The sequence below is a fragment of the Bos indicus genome, chromosome 6, assembly GCF_029378745.1.
Source record: "Bos indicus isolate NIAB-ARS_2022 breed Sahiwal x Tharparkar chromosome 6, NIAB-ARS_B.indTharparkar_mat_pri_1.0, whole genome shotgun sequence".
NCBI lineage: Eukaryota > Metazoa > Chordata > Mammalia > Artiodactyla > Bovidae > Bos > Bos indicus.
This window is the reverse complement of record NC_091765.1, coordinates 29,963,858-29,979,573: the sequence shown is the minus strand read 5'-3', so window position 1 is coordinate 29,979,573 and position 15,716 is coordinate 29,963,858. Positions and strand designations below refer to the sequence as shown.

The window sequence follows — 15,716 nt, the reverse complement described above, 5'->3', positions numbered from 1 at the left end:
TCACATATTCCTGGGCAAAGCACCCCGGCTGACTTGAAACAGAATAAACCAGAGAATCTGCAACCTTCCTGTACCATTAGTGAGGGCATGCTTGGTAGGGATCAACTCTGACAAGGAGAATTTGAAATTTAACTTTTCTTTTCATCAGGAGGTAAATCTGTATGAGTAAATCTTTATACATTGGATGTTGTTCCTTGACTACTAACACATGAGTTCAGTTAATTATGGAAGTACAAGCAAATTGCTCTTCAGTCTTAATACATGAAGATGAAAAGGTGCTATGGCAAATCAATGTCTTACTAGAAGAAGGGTTTGTATTATTAATAAATAGATTAACTAATTAAACTTCAGCTTTTAAGCAAGTAAATTTGTTATAAATTGTAAATTGGCAATTTTAAATATCTATTATACTTGATATTAATGAACATATAGCAATGAAAGATAGTTTTATATCATTGTGCCTCTTTTGATTATAACTAAAGCTAACTTGAGTTCATTTAATTATTTGACCAAAGCAGTTCATTCATTTATTTTTAACATGTTTGAAAGTATCTTTTTACTTCATAATTAATAAAATGAAATCTAAAAGATTTGCGATAGATGACTGTAGTGGATGACATCCACTTTCAGGACTGATCCCCTCTGCTGGGAGTGTTGATGGTGAAGGCTCCCAGACTCTCCCTCCAGAAATTGCCCTCAGTTGAGATGAGCTGAATTGACCCAGGTCATACAAGTTGGTGAGGGTGAACAGAACAGAACAGAAAAGACCACATCCACTGACTAGTCAATGTTAGGGATAAAGGGCCACTCACTCCTGCGCCTCATGGTGGGACAACTCTGGAGGGCCATCCTAACTCCAGTGTCCCCTATGGCATCATCTTTTGTTGTACCTGAACTGCAGTTCAATTTCTCCCTCTGCGCAAGTCTATTCCTCCACAGATACTGTTCCAGAGAATACTCGTTAATATATTACCTGCATGCATGTCTCCATCTCAGAGTCTACTTCATAGAGAACCCACTAAGACAAAGAGAAAAATCCCTTTAGACATGCTCAGAGACGAATGATTAATAGAGAGCAATGATGGTTATAATGGTCTTAACTGAACAAAATTTATTAAACATCTTTGATGTTCTAGGCATTGTGCTGAACACTGAAGATATACAGTTAAGCAAAGCTGAATTAAGCAAAATGGATCTCAAGGAACTCATTGGCCTGAAACACAGACATTACAACAAATGAACATAATTCAAAGGAGACAAGCCCTACATTAAGAGGACAGATGCACTTGTCTGAAAGGTTTGAGAAAGGAACCCCTATCATTCTGGAGACTGATGAGGCAAGAATGACTTCACTAAAGACAACTGAAAAATCCTTCAAGTTCAGGTCTTCTGAATCATTCTTTCTCTCACATTCCACATCCAACCTCTCTCTTTCTCAAAAAAAAAAAAAAAAATACCCCACTACCTCTGCCTTTAAATAAATCTGGAATCTAGGTCTCACCAGTGCCACAGCTTCTAATCTAGGCTGTCCTAACATCTCTCACAGCTGCCGCCTCATAACTGGTCTCCCTTGCATCTACTTTTGCTTCTCACGATCTTTTCTCAACAGAGCAGTCAGGTGTTCTTCTAAAATGGAAGTCAGGGCATGAACTCCTCTGCAGAAAACATTCCAAAGTTCCCATTTCATACTGAGAACCAAAGATGCTACACCCACAGGGCCTAGACCATATCCACACTGCCCTTCCTGTCCTTACCTTTCTCATCTCATCTAGGAGACTCCTCTCCCTCACCCTCTTCCAGCCACTGTGGCCAATTCAATCTTCCTGGCACCAGCAAACATTCCTGCTTCAGGGCATTTGTATTTATGCCACTCGCTGTCCCCTCTCCCTGTCTCCCCCTCTCCCCCTTCTTCAGGTTGCTTCAACTGCCAACTTCTTCTGCAGGCCTTCTCTGACCACAGTCCCCAGCACAGCATACCCCCTTCCCCCACTGTCTTTCTTCATAACACTTACCATCTGCTCTGTTACTGATTACTTACTTCATTAAGAGTGTGCTCTAGCTTCCCTGGTGGTTCAGCCGTAAAGAATAAGTATATGCCTGCAATGCAGGAGATGTGGGTTCAATCCCTGAGTCAGGAAGATCCCTGGAGAAGGGAATGCTAACCCATTCCAGTATTTTTGCCTGGAGAATCCTATGGACAGAGGAGCCTGGTGGGCTACAGTCCATGGGGTCCCAAAAAGTCAGACACAACTTAGCGACTAAACAACAACAACTTGTTTAGCAGAAACAAGCCTCTTGAGGGCAGGGATCATTACGTGTTTTGATTCTGGCTCCATACCAAATACCTAAAATTATCTCAGTAAGAGAGTAAATGCTTAGTAAATATTTGTTGAATAAATGAATTTTTACAAAGAATGAAAGGAAGTAAGAGAAAGGTAAAGTGCTTCAGGATGAATAACAGCTGGAAACAAAGAAATGGAAGTATTTCTAATCTAGTGTGAGTAGATAGGAAACATTCTTTGTGGTCAGAGCTGGAAACTTAGGTTACATTACGGAAACAATGACATGTGGTTGTTATGGGCTGAAATGCATCCCCCCTCCAAAATTTACAAGTTGACATCCTAGCGCCCAGTATACCTCAGAAAGTATTTGGAGATATGACCTTTAAAGAGGTGATTAAGTTAAAATGAGGTCATTTGGGTAGCCTTAACCTAACATGACTGGCATCCTTATAAGAAGAGAAATTTGGATCCAGACAGTTACAGAAGGAAGATCATGTGAAAACATGGAGAAGATGACCATCTATAAGCCAAGGAGAGGAGCTTCAGCAGAAACCAATATTGCCAGCACCTTGATCTTGGACTCCAGCTTCCAGATCTGTGAGAAAATAAATTTCTCTTGTTTAAGCCACAAGTTGGTAGAATTTTGTTACAGCAGCTCTAGTAAACAAATACAGTGATATATACTATTGTAGGAAATTTTGACTTTATCTCAGAAGCCACTATAAAATTTTAAGCAGGGATGGAGGTGAGCTGAGGTAAGACCTGAGTTTTAGGAATCTTCCAGAATCTTGCATTTGTGGTAATAGGGAGGAAGGGCTAGAAAAGGTAAAAGACTAGAATCATGGAGACTAACTGGTAAGTGATTGTAATGGCTGGGATCTAGATCAAACAGAAGGGAAAGTACAGGCAAGAACAGGAATTGTGAGACGCATCGGAGCCAAAACTGCTTGAACTTGGTGACTTCCCAGTGGCTCAGCGGTCAAGAATCTGAATCTGCCTGCCAGTGCAGGAGATGCAAGAGATGCGGGTTTGATTCCTAGGTCAGGAAGATCCCCTGGAAGAGAAAATGGGAACCCATTCCAATATTCTTGCCTGGGATATCCCATGGACAGAGGATCCTGGTGGGCTACAGTCTGAGCATGCTTGACTGACCATATGACATGACTGAGCAGGCATGCACACAGTGACATATGAGAGGGAAGTGACACTGACATCAATGCAAACTGAAATTTAGTAAACTACAGGCATGCAAGGGGCTTCCCAGTTGGCTCTAGTGGTAAAGAACCTGCATGCCAATACAGTAGATGCAAGAGAAGAGAGTTCGATCCCTAGGTTGGGAAGATCCCCTGGAGGAGGGCATGGTGACTCACTCCAGTATTCTTGCCTGGAGAATCCCATGGATGAGGAGTCTGGTGGGCTACGGTCCATGGGATCTCACAGAATCAGACACAACTGAAGCAACTTCACATACATGCTGGAACAGACATGCCAAGGAATTCAGATAGTACGATTTACATGGTTTTCAGTGGTCTCACACTTGAGAAAATTTCTCAGTATGGAAACTTCAGACATCAAAGCAGCATCCATGCTGTTCAAGGTGTGAATAGTACTCACTGAGAAAAGGGTCTGCAGAAAGAGCTGCAGGCAACATCTCCTCCTTGGGGATAATATGCCCATTAGCATATTAAAGGATCTGGAAAGTTTTGCAATGAAGGAACTTCTTTAACTTTGTCCAAAAAAGTATTTCCCACATTTACTGATTATGGAACCCTTTTAACCTCTCCCTGAAAGTATACTAGAAATATCTTCCTGAAATACTCTAGAAATTACAGTTTGGAAAACAGTGGTGTGTTTTGATGCATTAAAACAGTTCTAAAATAAATAGAGAAGCTTTGCCGGGTAATTTCTATTTCTAATAGCAAAACTAGTCAACACTGTCCTAACAAATTGGCAGAATAAACTCATTAAAGGAATGTAGTTGTTTTCCTATAGCCTAATTACTATTAGATTAAAAAAGAACACTCAGACTTTTGAAAGTAGCACTAATTCTTTCACATCCCTAAAGGAAAATTACTCAGTGCCTCGAAACAAAAAATGAAATGATATTCTGATGACTTAAGGGGAAAGTGTAGCTCAAATGCAGAAGTCTGGGAGCAGTTTTCAACCAGGGTTCTTCGACACCAGAGCAGGTGTGGTCAAGTTTTCCCATATTCCATTAGCTTCTGGAACCCACAATGCCCCTGCATAGTGACTTACACGCGATGCGCACGTAGGCTTTCCGGCTCTTGGTGGTGCCTGCCGAGCTCCAGGCTACACACTGGCACCAGTAATCTTCAGGCCCAAAGAGTTCTTCCACTTGCTGGCGTGAAATCTCAATGCTCACTTCCCGGACAATGAGACCTGCCAAGGCAAAGGAAGATTTAAGTCAGGAGAAGACTTGTACTAACAAAATACAAAACATTATACCTAATTTTTTCCCCAGTGATCCTTCTTAATGCTGTGGACCTATAAATCACATATTGCCTCTCATCTCCTCTGACTTTATTCTAGCTCCAGTTACTTGATTCACAGCTGTCTCATTCTCTTATTTGCTATTTGAAATCTTCTGGATTCATCAGAAGATGAAAGTGAATTAGATCTATCCACAAAAATCCTTTCCCCTTATTACCTAATATTCACCCACCACCAAGTTATCTTTCTCTGTGTATTCAAACATGAACTTGAATTTAAAGTCTTCTAAGGATTCTATCTTAATTATACAGGTTGTGTGTAAGATACCCATGTGCTGTACACAGCTTTACAGTATCAGTTCAGTTCAGTCACTCAGTCGTGTCCAACTCTTTGCGACCCCGTGAATAGCAGCACGCCAGGCCTCCCTGTCCATCAACAACTCCCGGACTTCACTCAGACTCACATCCATCGAGTCGGTGATGCCATCCAGCCATCTCATCCTCTGTCGTCCCCTTCTCCTCTTGCCCCCAACCCCTCCCAGCATCAGAGTCTTTTCCAATGAGTCAACTCTTCGCATGAGGTGGCCAAAGTACTGGAGTTTCAGCTTTAGCATCATTCCTTCCAAAGAAATCCCAGGGCTGATCTCCTTCAGAATGGACTGGTTGGATCTCCTTGCAGTCCAAGGGACTCTCAAGAGTCTTCTCCAACACCACAGTTCAAAAGCATCAATTCTTCAGCACTCAGCCTTCTTCACAGTCCAACTCTCACATCCATACACGACCACAAGAAAAACCACAGCCTTGACTAGACGGACCTTTGTTGGCAAAGTAATGTCTCTGCTTTTGAATATGCTATCTAGGTTGGACATAACTTTCCTTCCAAGGAATAAGCATCTTTTAATTTCATGGCTGCAGTCACCATCTGCAGTGATTTTGGAGCCCCAAAAAATAAAGTCTGACACTGTTTCCACTGTTTCCCCATCTATTTCCCATGAAGAGATGGGATCAGATGCTATGATCTTCATTAACTCTTTACATAAAATGAGAGAGAATGACATAAAATAATAATCATAGGTATATAAATCATTAACATGTATATTTATATACACAAGTATATATATTTAGGTTTATTATTATATGATCTAGTACTTTATAAATATACAGTGATTTTTTAAAAAACTAAGTCATTTTAAATGGCTTTATTTGGCACATTGTTTTTTATTGAAAGAAATATTAGCCTTAGTTAACAAACCTCTGCTGTTCTAGCCAGAGAATGAATGACTTTAAAGTTTTCATGAATTTTTGAAAGCCCAAATGTTTCTCTTTAATAACAATGTAACCAAAATCCTATTAAAAATAAAGTGAATTCCAGTTAAAATGCTCAAATAATTGAAATTTATTTCACAGCATTATATAATCCTAAAATAATTAAACTTGAACTTGAGTCTGGGATTATCATTTTAGGGGTATTTATCTTGTGATACCAAAGTCTAGTTCAGAGATTCATCCTGAAATATGCCTCTTTGCATTGAGCAAGAAAAATGAAATTATACATATATGAGCAATGTATTTGGGCAACTGCCACTTCTCTTGCACACCCTGCTAGCCTGGAGTGTCTTTGAGAGAACTGGAAGGGACACCCGTTAGGGAGCAGGGGCATAAATTATGTATGAGCATCATGTATGAGCACAGTGAGAAAAATTAATTATGTTAGTTTGTATTGTTTGTTCATTCATTCATTCATGGACGAAATATCTATCAAGCATCAATTATGCAGAAAATATTGCACTGGGGCCTTATCCTTAATGAAGCTTTATTTTTGTGAGAAGGGCACGTATTAACTTGAATTATAATAAATGTGTAAATTTATTATTTAATTACAATTGTGTTCAATGCTGCAAAGAAGTATTGAAGTAATGAGAGTAAATAACAAGGAGACTCAACTTAGTATGAAGGATCCTGCATGAGTTAGACTGATTAAATCATATGGGGAGAGGCACAGGACACATGGTAAGAAGAAGAAAGGGAAGGAGGAGACTGGGAACCCAGGAGAAGACACCTGAGCACTGCACACAGAGAATGCCAGCATGAAGTGAACCCAGAGACAAGAAAATGACCGATTTATATACATTCTTGTGAACCTGCAGTTCTCAAAGTATGGCCCACAGAACAGCTGTATCAACATCACCTGGAACTTGATGAAAATGCAAATTCCTGGGTTCTACTCCAGACTCAGCGAAAAAGAACGATTGAAGAGTCCAGCCCAGCAATATTTTAACAAGTCCTCCAAGAATCCTGATGCATGCTATAGTTTGAGAACCACTGTTGTACACCATGTTTAGGATTTGGGATTTCTTTCTGAGAGTCGAGTGTTTTAAGAAGATGACATAATCAGATGAGAATAAAAAAGGCATGCATATATAAATGCATAAATGAAATGACACATGATACAGTGACAGGTATAGGACACAGAGTTTAAGTAGCTCATAAAAGTCATGATTTCTTAAAATGTTTGATCATGACTTCTTGGTATAAGTAACATGAAAGAGCTGTCATCTGGAGATTCTAAAAAAGAGTGTTTCTGTACTTACCCTAAAATCTAGGACATTCTCTTATGGATAAAAACACTCAGGGAAATTAACAATCCCCCAACAGCAGCAGATGCTGACTCATTAGAGGATAGATAATTCTTTCCATCACAAGTGGATGAGAGTTGAGTCACAGAAAAAACTAAGTCTTTAAGTCCAACTCATGAGTCCCTGAACTGGAATGAAGCCCAGGAAGGTGGGTTTTATAAGCCCAAGGCAGGGCAAGGTCCTAACGGAGTGACTCTATTTTAAAATATTTATTAAATATATTTAATGTTACCTTAAAATTTTGGAAATTAGTAAAGCTTTTATGTTTAAATAGTGATCAGCTTAAAAAGAATTTTCAAGTAACTGGCATATCCCAATCTTTGAAAAGATTACTGTATTATTTTAGCCAATGTCCAGCCTCCACAGTGAAAAACCAACTTTAACAAATAGCACTACTTTCCTTCCTCTTTCCTGGTCCTTGCTTATGCCTTTCATTTTCTTGTCTCATTGTAATTATTCTCATTTTTCTGATGTCTAGAAACTGGTGCAAAGATGGAGCCGTCTTCTCTCCTTTCCCGCCACCTTTTTAACTCCACTCTGGTATTTAATACTCTTGCCTGTTTTATTTGTTTGTACCTTTTCTGTTCATGCAGAAAGTCAGTTACTGGAAAAGAAACACTTCCTCTAAAGGTTGCTGCAGTAAATTTACAGTCACCAAAGGGCTGATAAACCTGCAGTGTGTAGTTCCTTAGGACTATAATGGCTCTTTCCAAAATGTAGAGAGCAGCAGCAAAACAGGCTCAGGATATTAAAACCGCATACAAATATTTTGTGTCCCAAGATGATAACTTCAGGTTTCACTCCTCCCTTTTACTTAAAGCAATGAAAGGAAACCTAATTAAAAGCTAGGGAAACTTCATGAGGGCTACTGTATCCTTTTGCCCAAAGAGGCTCATGGATGTTTCTATTAACCACAAATCTAAATCCTTTTATGAAGCCACAGACCTACCCTCCTACTACAGGGATTATTCACAGTATGAATGTTCTGAATTGTGTGGCCCAGGCTCCCCATGGGCCCAGGAGTCAAGCACACACTGATTTTTGTCTTCAGCTTCACAGATGCTCCATTCAGCAGGAGATGGATTAATTACAGTTGGGTACACTGGCCCTGCCACAGGCCCAAAGCTTATATTCCAACTTTTGGTCAGCACCACCAGAAAAGAAAAAACTGAAATATTAAGTATCTAAATACTTACATTTTAGAATTGTCTAGAATTAGCTGCATTATTCAGACTCTGAGTTACTGGGTCACATATCATCTTTTTATTATCATAGCTAAGTTCATTACCTATGACATTTTGTTCATCAAACCAGAGACTAGTGGTTTGGGTAAAAGCAGGTAATGTCCTTTCTCTTTGAAAGTGAAATTTCAAATCTGCTTGAAGTCGTGAGATGGAAAAAGCAAGCTGCCTTGAAATTTGAAATGCCATCAGCGTTACTTCCAAGGCAGGTTGCTTTGAAGAGCATTTGGCAACTTGAAATTGGTTTCAGGTTATTTAAGGGTGGGGAGAAATGCTTCGGTCTACAGGATTTACTCAAATACAAATGTGTATTTTCCATCCCGTCTGATAACATCAAAGATTTCCCATCACTGTTCATCCTTTAATAATGGCATCTCAAGGATGCATGCTGTTTGAAGTTTGCAGTGATTTGCTTTTATAACAGGACTCATTGTGGTTTGGGAGCCAGAGTGTAGAAAAGTAATTAGCATATTATACCAAGAAGTCTTATAATGAGCATGAATATGTACTTGTTAACAGGGAGTTTCAACTGACCTTAGAAATTCAGATATAAATGCAACCCTCTGATTGGATCTTTATGAGGCTATACACGAATAGAGCAATAAAATCTGGTTATTGACAATTATTTCTTATCTTTAGCATAATTTTAACTTCTAATAGTGTTGACATCACTAACAGTGTTTTCCTAGAGATTATTATAAAGTGATCAAAATTTGTGATTAATGCTGCTGTAAAATTATTTAAAGCATATCCACATTTCCCCAGAAATATAATCTGCAGTGCTTTCAACAAATAGTAAAAATTTACTAATGTCAAAAATTAACTGTTAAGTTCCAGAAATGTAAAGATGGATCAAGTATCACATCCAAGCTTGTGCTATTTATTTATCATGTTTATTAGGTAATACTCAAGTTATGCATCATCTTTTTTAAATATGTTCATCAAATCTGCATCATTTAATACCCCATGTATGTTTCACTAAAAAGCATCTTCACCTCATGTTAGTCTGAGGTGTTTTGTGTGCCCCAGTTGTATTTTTCATCCGTTCCAATCACTTGATCTTTCACATGCAAAGGGAAGTTTTGAGACACTTTGTTGTGTAGACCTGGCAGTTCTATTTCTTCCAGTACTCTCCCTATGGGGAGAAGAGCTACAGAGGTCACTCTACCAAATCTCATCGGAATATATTCACATAGTACTTGGAAATGTACAAAGCTGCAGGTAAGGATGTTCTGGAATATACTACAACATTTTATTGAATTAACATGTTTTCTCTTTTTCATGCTTTCTCCTAGAGCTCAATCCTATTAATTTTCACCAATATCTAAAATATGAAACATAACAGTTTGAGATGTCTTAATATAAATTTAATCACACAAAATCCTTTTATTTAAAAGGATGTCATACCATAAAAACTGAAAATTATTTTAGTAACTTATAACTCTCACTAAAATAATAAATATGATAACTTGGAAGGCAGAACTTTATAATTACAACATTGCTCTTTGTTACACAAAGTCATTTGACAATCTTTAAAGTACATCAGGAACAGCAGACACTGTAAATGCATAATTTACCAACTTCCCTCTGAAATGTTTCCCTTGAATTTTTAATATATAATATATAAACAGGCCACCTAAGTAACTAAAATTACTTTGTGTAATTGGGAATTGCAACTTACTAGGGTATTAGATTCTGAAAGAGATGGGAATACCAGACCACCTGATCTGCCTCTTGAGAAATTTGTATGCAGGTCAGGAAGCAACAGTTAGAACTGGACATGGAACAACAGACTGGTTCCAAATAGGAAAAGGAGTACGTCAAGGCTGTATATTGTCACCCTGCTTATTTAACTTATATGCAGAGTACATCATGAGAAATGCTGGGCTGGAAGAAGCACAAGCTGGAATCAAGATTGCCGGGAGAAATATCAATAACCTCAGATATGCAGATGACACCACCCCTATGGCAGAAAGTGAAGAGGAACTAAAAAGCCTCTTGATGAAGGTGAAAGTGGAGAGTGAAAAAGTTGGCTTAAAGCTCCACATTCAGTAAACAAAGATCATGGATCTGGTCCCATCACTTCATGGCAAATAGATGGGCAAACAGTGGAAACAGTGTCAGACTTTATTTTTCTGGGCTCCAAAATCACTACAGATGGTGACTGCAGCCATGAAATTAAAAGACACTTACTCCTTGGAAGGAAAGTTATGACCAACCTAGATAGCACATTCAAAAGCAGAGACATTACTTTGCCAACAAGGTCCGTCTAGTCAAGGCTATGGTTTTTCCTGTGGTCATGTATGGATGTGAGAGTTGGACTGTGAAGAAGGCTGAGCACCGAAGAATTGATGCTTTTGAACTGTGGTGTTGGAGAAGACTCTTGAGAGTCCTTGGACTGCAAGGAGATCCACCCAGTCCATTCTGAAGGAGATCAGCCCTGGGATTTCTTTGGAAGGAATGATGCTAAAGCTGAAACTCCAGTACTTTGGCCACCTCATGCGAAGAGTTGACTCATTGGAAAAGACTCTGATGCTGGGAGGGATTGGGGGCAGGAGGAGAAGGGGACGACAGAGGATGAGATGGCTGGATGGCATCACTGACTCGATGGACATGAGTCTGGGTGAACTCCGGGAGTTGTTGATGGACAGGGAGGCCTGGCATGCTGTGATTCATGGGGTCGCAAAGAGTCGGACACGACTGAGCGACTGATCTGATCTGATCTGAGTGTATTAGGTTTATTATGAATATTTTTGTTAAACTTATATTTACTGTCTTTGTGATATGGATGAATTTTCCTGAAAGTTAAGGAATAACATGGCTGAGACCGAGAGGTTCAAGAGATTTTCTTGGAAGAATTTTGTTCTTTTATGTAATAGTTTGACTTGATTCCCTTGTATGTGATAATTTCTAGTCATTTGGTTCTGTGTGGCATTCTGTGTCCAATAACGGTCTGTGTTTTAGTTCGTTATATTTTTGTTTTATCTAGAGCTGAGAAAAAAATATGCATTGGATTATGTGTCTGGAAGTGGGGAGATGTCTAGTAGTTCTAGAAAGCTATTAGGTTGGTGCAAAAGTAATTGCGGTTTTGCATTGTTGAACTTTGCCATTTGATATTGGAATACATTCTTAAATAAATATGGCTATGTTATATATCATTTTAATGTGCATTTATCACTTTATGTTTTTTTGCTAATAACATTAAACTTGTGTATTTTATATTTATTTTAGAAAATGATGTTAGACAAAACACAAATTCAAGTGATTTTCTTATTGTTCACAATGGATCATGAAGCAGCAGAGACAACTCGTAAAATTGACAATGCATTTGGTCCAGAACTGCTAACGAACATACAGTGCAGTGGTGGTTCCAGAAGTTTCTCAAAGGAGATGAGAGCCTTGAAAATGAGAAGTGGAGTGACTGGCCATTAGGAGTTAACAATGACCAACTAATGATCAAATGATCAAATGATCAATGATCAATGATCAAAGCTGATCCTCTTACAACTACACAAGAAGTTGCAGAAGAACCCAACATTGACCATGTTGAGGTCATTTAGCATTTGTAGCAAACTGGACAGGGGAAAAAGCTTGATAAGTGAATGCCTCATGAGTTGACCACAAGTCAAAAAAATTTTCATTTTGAATCGTTGTCTTCTCTTATTCCACGCAACAATAACGAACCATTTCTCCCATCAGATTATGACATGTGAAAAAAGGTAGATTTTATATGACACTGGCAGTGATCAGCTCAGTGCTTGGAGCAAGATGAAGTTCCAAAGCACCTCCCAAACCAAACTTGCACCAAGAAAAGGGCATGGTCACTCTTTGGTGGTCTGCTGTCCATCTGATCCATTATCAGATCAGATCAGATCAGTCACTCAGTCGTGTCCGACTCTTTGTGACCCCATGAATCGCAGCACGCCAGGCCTCCCTGTCCATCAACAACTCCCGGACTTCACTCAGACTCACGTCCATTGAGTCAGTGATGCCATCCAGCCATTTCATCCTCTGTCATCCCCTTCTCCTCCTGCCCCCAATCCCTCCCAGCGTCAGAGTCTTTTCCAATGAGTCAACTCTTCGCATGAGGTGGCCAAAGTACTGGAGTTTCAGCTTCAGCATCATTTCCTCCAAAGAAATCCCAGGGCTAATCTCCTTCAGAATGGACTGGGTGGATCTCCTTGCAGTCCAAGGGACTCTCAAGAGTCTTCTCCAACACCACAGTTCAAAAGCATCAATTCTTCGGTGCTCAGCCTTCTTCACAGTCCAACTCTCACATCCATACATGACCACAGGAAAAACCATAGCCTTGACTAGACGGACCTTTGTTGGCAAAGTAAAGTCTCTTCTTTTCAATATGCTATCTAGGTTGGTCATAACTTTCCTTCCAAGGAGTAAGTGTCTTTTAATTTCATGGCTGCAGTCACCATCTGTAGTGATTTTGGAGCCCAGAAAAATAAAGTCTGACACTGTTTCCACTGTTTCCCCATCTATTTGCCATGAAATGATGGGACTGGATGCCATGATCTTCGTTTTCTGAATGTTGAGCTTTAAGCCAACTTTTTCACTCTCCTCTTTCACTTTCATCAAGAGGCTTTTTAGTTCTTCACTTTCTGCCATAAGGGTGGTGTCATCTGCATATCTGAGGTTATTGATATTTCTCCCGGCAATCTTGATTCCAGCTTGTGTTCTTCCAGCCCAGCATTTCTCATGATGTACCCTGCATATAAGTTAAATAAACAGGGTGACAATATACAGCCTTGACGTACTCCTTTTCCTATTTGGAACCAGTCTGTTGTTCCATGTCCAGTTCTAACTGTTGCTTCCTGACCTGCATACAAATTAATCAAGAGGCAGGTCAGGTGGTCTGGTATTCCCATCTCTTGAAGAATTTTCCACAGCATTATAGCTTTCTGAATTCCAGAGAAACCAGTATATTTAAGAAGTACGCTCAGCAAATTGATATGCACTGAAAACTGCAATTCCTGCCGATGGCACTGGTCAACAGAAAGGGCCCAATTCTTCTCTCCAACAATACCCACCCACACGTTGCACAACCAACACTTCAAAAGTTGAATGAACTGGGCTACAACGTTTTGCCTTACATGTCATATTCACCTGACCTTTCCCAAACTGACTACCATATTTTCAAGCATCTCGACAACTTTGTGCAGGGAAAATGCTTCTATAACCAGCAGGAGGCCGAAAATGCTTTCCAAAAGTTCATCTAAACCTGGGGCATGGATTTTTACATGACAGGAATAAACTTATTTCTCACTGGTAAAAATGTGTTGACTCTAATGGTTCCTATTTTTATTAATAAATATGTGCTTAAGCCTAGGTTGTAATGATTTAAAATTATGGTCCAAAACTGTAAGTCCGTTTGCATCAACCTAATATATGTCAACCACAGATAAATGCAACCTTCCTTTCTGAAACTTCAAATTTTAGTTACAAGATGCTATTAAAAGAGAGTGACAGATGACTTACACCAACAGTGCTAACACTGTTTTGCCCTTTTCTTTGCAGGAGTGTCAGGTTCAGATGTCATAACATCCTTGTAAGGAGAACCAGTGCTCCTACCTTTAAAAAAAATGTTGTGAATTAATTTATTTTATTTTTGGTTGTGTTGAGTCTTCATCGCTTCTCAGGCTTTGATGGCTTCTCTTGTTGCAGAGCAGGGAGGATAGAGCTCAAGGGCTCAATATCTGTGGTGCACGGGCTTAGCTGTCTTGCCATATGTGGAATCTTCCTGGACCACAGATTGAACCCATGTCCCCTACACTGGCAGACAGATTCTTAACCTCTGGACCACCAGGGAAGTTCAGTGCTTCTACTTTTGATTTGACTTCTCACCGCCATCAAATTAGGGCTGCAAGTATGAAGGATAATTGGAGTGGTGGGTATATAAAATATTTTATCTTACTTATAGAGCTGTATAAATGAGCTGGCAGAAGTTAACCCTACCAGTTTTGGCCCATCATTTAATTCTTATTCCTAACTTCGGTGATGAAAGACCTATTGAAACTCTGAACTAAAATGCTTTCTCTAATTAACCTCTTCTTGTATGTCAATGTTTTTTAGACTATAAAGAAGCAGTTGTGTGAGAACATGATACAGCACAAAGCACATTCCACTGAGATAGCAAATACATTCCTCATCTAAATATTTTCCCTAAAACATCAAACTTTATATATATTTGAATATATATATTCAACATTTTTCTTTAAAAGCAGAATTGTTAATAATTATCTAAATCTAACTACATGCATTCCTTTCTGTCCCAATTTCAGGCAGTTCATCAGTAATTTCAATGGAGGTAATTTTAACAAATTTTTTAGAAAAAGATTTCTGTCAATAATGGTGGGGAATAATAACGAGTTATTGGAGATTAGTTAACTGTGGAGTTATAAATTATTATATTTTCATCCAGTCCTTCATGCAATAGGTATTTGTTGTGACTCTATTATATGCTAAGGACACAGTGGTAAAGAAGATCCATAAGGACTCTGTCCTCCTATGGGTTACTTTCTACTGTGGAGATTGGTCTTCAGCATCTGATTTATGCATAGTAGCTTCCAAGATGGGCATGGAGATGAAATGGTTATGGATTCTGCTTCTGTCTAATATGAGAGATAAAATCAGTAGTTTACTGAGTAAAGGGACTCTCTCAAATGCATTGTATATCCATCAGGATAGTAATTGGCACAAATATTTGTCTAGTTAATGTATGTTAAATGAATTAATGATTTGTATGCTATAGCTATAATCCAAGTAGTGTTAAATCCTAGGAATAAGTAAATTTAATTGTAACTCAGAACACTAAAGGTAACTAGTATTTAATGAGCATCTACCATGGGTCTCAGTTAATCTGCATAATAATTCTTGGGATTAATATTGTTAAAACTATAATATGGGTAAGGTATGGAGGTGGGAATTTTAACAACTGTTTACACAGCCAATAACTACTGAAATCAGGATTCAGAACCACAGTTGTCTGAATCCAAAGTCCCAATTCCTTTCACTACAACAATATTCCTCAACTGTGCCTAGAAAAAGTGGTTTCTGCTCAAATAAGTTTGGGAATTTCTGCTTAATACAACATTC

At 38.9% G+C, this 15,716-nt stretch overlaps 1 protein-coding gene across 2 annotated transcripts in view; it reads right to left on the bottom strand.

Annotated features, from left to right (window-relative positions):
* UNC5C (unc-5 netrin receptor C) overlaps positions 1-15,716 on the bottom strand; it is a 426,767-nt gene that overhangs the window by 141,449 nt on the left and 269,602 nt on the right. For both annotated transcript variants that reach the window (XM_070790840.1, XM_070790841.1), the window contains exon 3: positions 4,539-4,682. In XM_070790840.1, the coding sequence (XP_070646941.1) occupies positions 4,539-4,682 (144 nt within the window). The remainder of the gene's footprint in view (positions 1-4,538; positions 4,683-15,716) is intronic.